Source organism: Corvus brachyrhynchos, unplaced genomic scaffold, assembly GCF_000691975.1.
Source record: "Corvus brachyrhynchos isolate BGI_N302 unplaced genomic scaffold, ASM69197v1 scaffold262, whole genome shotgun sequence".
NCBI lineage: Eukaryota > Metazoa > Chordata > Aves > Passeriformes > Corvidae > Corvus > Corvus brachyrhynchos.
The window spans coordinates 2,244,095-2,253,110 of NW_008236626.1; the positions used below are offsets into that span (position 1 = coordinate 2,244,095).

General features: G+C 46.5%; 1 protein-coding gene across 3 annotated transcripts in view; it reads right to left on the reverse strand.

Annotated features, from left to right (window-relative positions):
• SLIT3 (slit guidance ligand 3) overlaps positions 1-9,016 on the reverse strand; it is a 470,081-nt gene that overhangs the window by 4,405 nt on the left and 456,660 nt on the right. For 2 of the 3 annotated variants that reach the window (XM_017726544.1, XM_017726546.1), the window contains 3 exons: positions 4,791-4,945; positions 2,322-2,607; positions 1-195 (listed from right to left, as the gene is read on the reverse strand). The exon at positions 1-195 ends at the window's left edge or, in 1 of these variants, runs on beyond it. In XM_017726544.1, coding sequence (XP_017582033.1) covers positions 1-195; positions 2,322-2,607; positions 4,791-4,945 — 636 coding nt within the window. The remainder of the gene's footprint in view (positions 196-2,321; positions 2,608-4,790; positions 4,946-9,016) is intronic. The other variant, XM_017726545.1, reaches the window with a different exon arrangement.

Here is a 9,016-nt window from a genome sequence, read left to right on the forward strand (position 1 = left end):
TCTCCGCTGTAGCCGGGGTCACATTCACAGTAGGGCTCCCCATGCTCCGAGACCTTACACTGCCCGTGGCTGCATTTCAAAGTCCTGCAGGGGTTTGAGGAATTGTTCTTCTTGTCGCAGTACATGCCCGTGTAGCCCTCCATGCACTTACAGGTGTAAGCAGTGCCGGCCGCCGTGCACTTACCATGCAGACACCTGGAGAAACAGAAGCATTTAGAGCTGGTCTTTGCTAGATGTGAAAGTTCCTTTTCCCAGAAATGTTTGATTTTGGCATTTCTGCCCATTTAATTCCAGGACTCTAATTCAAAAACAGCAGCTCAGTGTCAAACACTCTGGAGAAAGCTGTGAGTTTTCAGTGAATACTGGATAACCTTCAGAGAATACATTTAGAATTTGTGAACCTAAGTGGAAAACATTAGGCTCTTCCGTGAGCACAGACCAAGGCTTGGCATCCACACAAGACAGCTCACATTTATAGCATCAGCACGTGGAACTAAGTGCCAACAATCAAGCTGCATGCCCAGGCTTCCTGAGCAGAGTTGCTGTACAAATAATATCAGGTGATGAAAACCAGTGTGATAAATGAAAGTGCTTGTGGCAAAGCTATGCACAGGCTTATCAGCGGGCGTTCCCTGGCTCCTGAGGTTTGCAGCGAGCTTTGGCATTTCCGAGGAGTACCACAGGATGGGGTGTTGATCCTTAGCAAGTTCTCTGACACCCTCCCCACTGGCTGGGACAGGGACAGACTTGAAATGGACTGAGAATAGGGAGGAAAGCAACTCTCTCCAGCCAAGGAAAAACTGCTCAGGGCTTATAAACCTTTGGCATAACATAACTTGACATAAACCTATGTCTCTCTTATTTTTATTTCATTTCTAGTACTTCAAAATTATTCCCTGTTTATGTTGAATTTTTGTACATTTTATTTTTAATCTTTGAACTAAAAAGGACAAATTGTAAGAGCAGTTTCAGTCAGGTGAAGACATGCAAAACACTGTAATAAAGGGAGTCACAGTCTGTATAAAGCAGTATTTTCTGCCCCACGAATCAGAGGTTACCTGATCTTTACAGGTGCATTTCCTCAGTGAGATTAACCTGTGAGTGTTGGAGCAGACACCTGCCAGCAGCACTCCACACTCCCCTGGATACACCAGGCATGGCTGTAAGGAGACAGCTCCAGAAGGCTGAAGTGATTCCAGGAAAGGTGGGAGAGTGTGTGAGCATTAAAAATAACACAGATACTTTCCTTAGCAAGGGGCTGTGTTCGTGATTGCCTTACCCTCCCTGGATTATGAGAGGAACAACCCCTCATCATGTAAACATCTGGAACTCCCTTTTTTTTTTTCTCTGTCCAACCACAACAGCTTTGTGTTGACATTGGAAATTCAAGGAAACATTTGGGTCTTCATACCTTTGGTTTGTAAACTGTCAGGTGCTTTTCAACACCTTCCACAGGCTTCAGTACTTTGCAGAATTAGAACCAGAAGCAAGTTTAAAATGGTACCTTTGCCAGGTTAAATTTCTGAGAGTGATTATTCACTGCATCAATTTACCTGTCAAAAGTATGTGCTCGTGAAAAGCGCCTTCCAAGACAGCAACTGAAGTAACTTCTAAAACAAAAGTACTTCCATCTGCTTATGAAACAACATGGAAATATGCAGCCTGCTGCTCTGCACGGGACTGTTTCCTGTGTATTTGCCATAAGAAAGCTATTCATCCTGTGTTTCTGATGGAGATGTGGTTATTGAGCCTTTGAACTGTAAATACTTTACACTCACGCTCCCTTCACATGCAACACCACGCCATCCTTTAAACTTGCACTTTAAAGGGCTGTTTCAAAGTGTAATATTTAAGTCAGCTATTTGGGAAATTTAAAGCTGCTCACATTGGAGTGCATAATGGTCTTCAGGGAGTAAGTTTGAAGACTGGGCCCAGTGCTGCTGGAAGAAAACCCCTAAAACGTGTACCTCCCATTCACAGGCAGCTCTGCTCTGGATCTGTGCAGGCACTCACCTCCTGGGGTTAAGCTATGCCCATTAACAGGAGGTTTTGTATTTTAATGTGTAGAGTCACAGCTGAAGGTATGACCTGCAGCATTAACACCTGAGCTCCTTCAGAACCACAAGCTCCTTTGGTGAGTAAGCAACATCTGAACACAAAGTGGTACTTGATGCTGTGGATGCTGACTCACAACTGTCAATAGCCTCATGTGGGGACCCAGCACCTCCAAAAACAGTCAGATGTGGTTTTGCAAGATGAAATGCGAAATATGCATTAGCTGTAAAGCTTTTGCTCTCTCATCAGCATTTGTTTGAGCTTACTTGTGGTTAAGACATGGATCTCCAATTTCCTGGTCACACAGAGGGCCCATCCAGCCTGGGTGACATTCACAAATCACACTCGTTTTCTCCAGGGATCGGCAAATCCCGTGCTTGCAGATGTTACAGGATTTGCAGCCAGGAAGGACTCCCAGTGACTGCTGTGGTAAATCCTTGAAATCCTGCAGCTCGTTGTTGATGCGGACGTCATGAATGCACCCATGAAAACCATTTGGTGTCTTATCTGCACCCTGGCGCAGGGATGATAATCCAGTAGAGGTTGGGATCCCTTCAGATAAAAGCAAAAGGGGAAGGTTCACTTACACTTACAATGATAATACATAAATTATAACTGCTAAGGCTTCTTTTGTCACAGCCCCTTAAAATCTTTGAATAATTAATTTGCATAGGACCTTTGTAAGGTAGCACAATCTCATTGTCCTCATTCTAGAAATGGAAAGAAACAAAAATAAACTCATTTGCCCAATCTTCTGTAAGAAGTACATGACTCAAAAAAAAAAAAAGAAAAACCAAACCAAACCATTTTTTGTTTTGCTGATGGCCATGTGTTTCTGTCCTTAGATAACGTTCCTTCTCTCTACAGTTTATTAGCAATTCTTCTTCTGAGAGGTTTAAGGATGCCTTCATTTGTCAGCAGGTAGCATCCACTTCTGGGATGCAACAAGACTGTTTGGCTTTACTGGGTCACAGTGTTAAGAGAGGGAGTGGTAAGAGAGCATCCCATGGAAAGTAGTGCAGGAAGGCTCTAAAGACAGGGAACAGCACTTCAAGGGCCAGGCCAAGGCTTTGTGGCGGGCACCTCCCATCTTGTTCAAGTGCTTGGAAGAGTTCACATTTGGATGGCCAGCAGGTTCTTTTGGATGTTGTTTTATGCCTTCCCCAGTGACACCAGCCTGGATGTACAGCTGCATTAGCACAGGCAAGTGCTTCCATTTCCAGCTGTGTGAGGCCTCTGAACTTGCTGTCCATAAGTAATGCCACTGTTAAAGGTGGTCTTAAACTAAATCCAGCATCTGCTTAACCGTGTGTTAGGAGGAAAGTTGCAAGAGCAGATGATGTGGTTGTGAGATGCACAAAACTGCGAGCACCTGAAGGCTCAGCTCTGAGTTAACTGCTGTAGGTCAGGAACGATTGCTCTGGGGTAATTTAGGCAACTCCTTTAACTAAATGCCCTGCAGAGGAAGAGCAGCTGGCTTCCATGGGAGTGCTGCACATGGATAGGTGGCACATGCAGAACAGTGACGGTTTAGAAAGAAGCAAGAAGAATTTTAATAGGCAACAGAAAACGTCTCCACTGAGGCCATGGATCCTGGCATTCAATAGTCCTTCATTCCAGGCCTCAGGTTTTTCCTGAGAATTTTTTTCAGGTACCTTTTGAGAATTAATATTGATTCACGATACTCATCCATTAACAAAACTTTTCCACTGATTAGTTCCCAAGTTCCCTGTGTATAAATTGCTGCAGGATTGGTATCTTTTGTGCTGTGCTAAAGGGAGAAATTGTGACGGCCTCTGCACCAGCAGATTATCTTTGATGCACAATGCTCTTCAATAGCCTGTGACATTCTTAATAGGAGCCAATTATAAAAGCTCAGTTCTGTACAAAGAAAGATTAGCCAGTTTTCTGTTTTACAAGGGCAATATTCAGGGTTCTTTTAAAAAAGTGTTATTAAAGAAAATTATTTAGAAAAGCCTTGACCAGCACCAACTGCAGTTGGTAAGAGTTTCTACTATTGGCTTCAATGATCTCATTAGAAAAAGCCCAAAGACTTTGTGAGTCTGTTACCATTCTGCTGATTTTTGCATTTGGAATAGGCTGACTAAAAATTCAAGAACTCAGTGTCACTGAAAGAGAGATTTCAACATTCAGTCCAGAATAGAACTAGGGGGGTTCTGGCAAAAACAATCCATTGGGCAGAGACCAGCCTTTGTTCTGTCTCTTGTAACCAGACACCTAATCAGTGGTATAGTCATTATTCTGGGCATTGTTCCCCACCCCATTAGGCCTCTTCTTGCCCCCAGATTCAGTACTCAATGTGAAAAAACGTCTTAACTGAGGTTTAGTCAATTCTAGTATCTGTCTAAAACTGTGGCTTCAGTTTGCAATAACCAAGGTGTTCTTAGCTTGTGTGTTAATATATTTCTTAATCACACACCTCTTCCCCCCCCAGTTTTTAGACCTCTGTAAAACTTCCAGCAGAAATACTGCTCAGTTATGGTATATTTAAACCTACTGACTACTGATTTGCTTTTTTGCCATTCGACAATTTGTGGTACTCCCACTGATACTTCCACTTCAGCCATGAACACCTTGGTGCCAGCCAGTTCTGGAAGCTTCTGAAATGCCTATGGGCTGTTCCTGCAGTGGCTGCGTGAGAGCCCTCTCCATAGGATGGAAGATGATTTGCTTCTGAGAAGACACATTAAAACCTCCAGAGCAATTCACAGTACCTCCAATGTAGAGGGGTGTGTTGAGGCTGACAGAAGACTGTTTCTGGAGCTTTCCCAGACTCTTGGGAGCCCCCTTGTCCACCACCAGGTTCAGAGTTTGGTTCAGCATCACAAGTTCCACACTGTGAAACTGCCCATCATTAACTGTTTCCACACTAGAAAGTAAGAGGAAAAAAAAAAAAAGAATTAGAAGATGAACAAGGAACAGCCTCTGCTTCTGTGACATCCTGTGACATCCTGGCAGTACACCTTGAGCAGCAGAGCTCTGGAGTGCTCTGGAGTTTGCAGTCACTGTGTTCTCAGCATTTCTTCCAGCGGGGAGGTACAGACTGACACACAGCTGATCCTGTGCAGGCAGTACCCACACACGTGGAACGCTTCAGAGGGCAGCTAATCAGGTGAGCAGCCACTCTAGCTATTTTTACCAGGGCAGAAAAGCAAGTGTGGAGCTACATGGCACACTGGCTTTGGTGACAAAACTACCAAAAAACCCCATTCTGTGCTCTTAGCCACAGCTTGCTGCCCTCTGTCACACTGCTTGGTGCTCGTGCTGCAGGCTGGACCACTGAAGGAATTTCTTCTTGTATGGGTAAACTCAAATTATCTCACAGGGGTCAGGAGAGATTGCAGTTTGGGGTGAGACACCTCTGAAACCAGCATCTCGTCACAGCAGAAGTGTCTTGGAACTACGTACCAAGCAATAAGGACAGGCTGAGCTTCTTAAAGCCAGAGAAGGAATTCAGGAGGTTTTGGCTTATAAATGAACAGGGTGCTTTGTTCAATATCAGACAGTCCTACCCAAACACAAGGGAAGATGACAAATTGCTACTCCTCTTTGGGAAATGTTAAGGTGTAGATTGAGGCTTGAGGATAAAACAGTAGGAATTGTGGGGTGGTGGGGCAGGGAGCAGGAAGCCATCTGAGCAGACAAGGTGTTAGTGTGTATTTATTGCTTTGTTTTTAATACTGATTTTTCAGATGCATGAAGCCTGAAGCAACCTCCTAGTCTGCACCTCAAACAATCTTCACCTCCTGTTCAGTCCCCCAGACATTAAAAGGTGCAGTGATATCATTCCATTTGCATCATGCTATCATTTTTTATTTTCAGGGCAGCTCCAGCTCTCAAAGCTTTATGCTGCGTGGTGAAATTCTCTAAAACAACCTGATGGCTTCATGCACTCCTGAAAGCAGGGAGGGGCAAGGGTGGGATTACCTGCTCTTGAGCAAAGAGGGTTTCAAACCAGGGGGATAGTTATAGATCTGATGGGACTTTTCCACTGCTGTAGGTGTAGTTAAAAGGCACAGTATCTGTTCCATGTGCACTCAGACACCAGGCATAAGGAGAATCTGATAACAGTAGTGGCTAGTTCAGAATCAGCCTGTGGGCTCTGCAAACTGCCCACATGCACAGTGTTGTCTGTGAGCACCCTTTTCCAGATTCCTCCTTCAGGCTGAGGGTGCTGTTATGTGTGGGTAAAGACAGGACACACCAGCTTTGGGCATCCTGAGATACTGCTAGGACACCAGCCTGGATTTGGGATTGCTGCACACGTGGTGCACACCACAGCACAGTGCCAAAGTTAGTTTCAAGACTGGGTTTCTGCTCATTCAAAAGGCCCATAAGCTCAGCATCCTCTCACAGTAAGTTACAAATGCACAGGTCAGATTCCTTTCAGGTGATCAGTAAAGTTGCAAGGTCAATGTCTCTGAGCCATTTACCCACACTTTCTTCACTGCCAGTGCAGAGGAAGAGACACACTCATCTCTAAGGGTGAATCACCTTTTAGATGTGACCACCTCTCAACCTAGATGACATGCTGCCCATCTTTAGTGCCCAGTCGTGCAGAACTCATGTGTAAGGCTATTGCAGCAAGGAAACAGGACCTCGACTTCAGAAACAAATTACATGCCTTAAAGATTACTGGAATTCAGTTGTTGCTGGAAGAAGTTTCATTTTTATAGTGTTTTATGGTAGAGCTGACATAACCAATTATACTTGAGTGATGTCAGGCAGCAAGTCAGCACTGCAGGCATTTCTGGGGATGTGCTGTTTGAGAAGTGCACACCGCTGTTCCAGACTGGAGCTAACGTGCCTCTGCAGTGCTGCTCTCCCCACAGGTTTTTGGGATGAATCACGAACACACAGGCCTTTAAAAGTTCATGTAAGGCTACACAGATCATAAGGTGACAGACAGCAGTGTATCAGCACCTTTATGGTGTGGCTTTAAATAAATGAGTTAGTTCTGCTGCAGAAAAGCTCCCAGAAAAGCTCTGCTGGCTTAATCACTCATTCCTGACCTGCAGGGAAGCACTGGGCTGTGGCTGCTGCCCATGTTCAAGATGGTTCAAGAGAGCCCTGGGGAGAACTCAAGAACCTGGAGCTGATGGTACTGTTCAAAGTGTTTTAAAGAAAAAACATAAAGGCTTGCCATTGCACAAAAATGCAGATACAGTTGGTCCAGTAGACACTGTGGATCAGAGCAGTTATATCAGGGCCCTGGCAAGGGCAGTGAGTTGTGTGGGCTGGGATGAGAAGCAGAGGATATGTGCTGGACTCACTGCCAAAGGGGCTGAGCCCGTGCCCCTGGGAAGGGCAAGCCTGTCCTCACTGCACCGTGGTGCACTGCATCAGGGCCACACCTCGAGCACAGCACTTTGTGGATTGGCAACTCAACTAAGTTTGAAACCAGCTGTTCCAAACTTTGTGTTTAGATACTCTGGAATTCTGCTAAGTGTCTGCTGTGTTATGAGGAACAGCTGTGCTGCGGCAATGCCGACGGGGTGATCCCTCTGTGCTCCCTGCTTATCTCCCTGCTCTCTGCAGTGCCTGATTCCCATGGGGGAAGTACTTGGACTTCCAGCTGAAAGGTGCGAGATAAATGGAAATGCACATTGTGTAATTGTTAGTCTGTGCAGAAGTGCCAGTGAAAGGCAGAAGTGGAGCCAAACCCCATGGGCTGTGAGAGCTGAGCGCTGTGGAGCTGGGATGGATGGCTGTAGGGCAGGGAGCCCTTCCCCAGCGGGATCAATAGCTGAAGCTAACACACAGACCTCATGGTTATCTGCAGAAGGCCGAGCTATGGCTGTTTGTCAGAGGACAACATTATCACATCTGGAAGGGCTGGCTCTTCCCTGAGCCAGGATTTCACAGGCATTCATCACCTACCCTCCACAGGGTGTGCTTTTTCCAGATTATGCCGTTACTAGCAGGCAAACAAAAGTCTGTGACTCCTGGGGATGGAAGCAACCGCCCCACATGGTGCTCATACCTTTCAGCACACCCAGAGCTGGTATTTTTGTTGGAAAGGGAGTGAGAAGTCCCAGTCTGCAAGTACACATGGATGAATATTACTCCATTCTGATTCTTTCACTTTTTAACTCAGAATTAAATAATCTGTGCCTGAACTTTGAGAAACAAAGTAACTCACAGCCATCACCCAACACTGCAGTTCTGTAAAGCAGATAAAGTTAGAACAGGCAAAGCACTCATTTGTTGTTTGAGAAGACACAGAGTTATGATAGAAAAGCTGAATATGGACAGCCTGGATGACAGGAAATCCCCAGCCAGCAGATACTTGTGTGAGAGCACTTACTGCTGCTGCTGACGGAAAGGCATTCAGACGCTTTAGGATTTTGAGATGGAGACAACCGTGGGGGAGAGACCAGTGGTGAGAGTAATACTGCACGAAATCTCCTCAGAGCCTCCTCTGTAGCCGGGCCTTTAGGAGCCCCGGCAATCTTCGGAGACAGCTGGAGACAGTGGCTTGGCCGGGGATGAAGGGCGGGCGGCCACAGGCGCTGAGCAGCGCACGCTGCTGCGCTCCGCTCTGCACGGGGGCCCTGCCAGACCCGTTCCGAAGGGTCTTATTAAAACCTTAACTGAATTCTCACCGGGGATCAGGTGCTCTTACAGGGCTCTTCCTTCTGGAACCGCCCGCGGGATGGAGATACCCGCCTCGGGTCGGGATTTACGGGGTTCGTTACCCAGCATCGGGCAGCCGGCTCCGAACGCGGCGGGATACTGGCCGGGAATGCGGGATACGGGCCGGGAATGAGGGATACGGACCGGGAATGAGGGATACGGGCTGGGAATGAGGGATACGGGCCGGGAATGAGGAATACGGGCTGGGAATGAGGGATACGGGCTGGGAATGAGGGATACGGGCTGGGAATGAGGGATACGGGCTGGGAATGAGGGATACGGGCTGGGAATGAGGGATACGGGC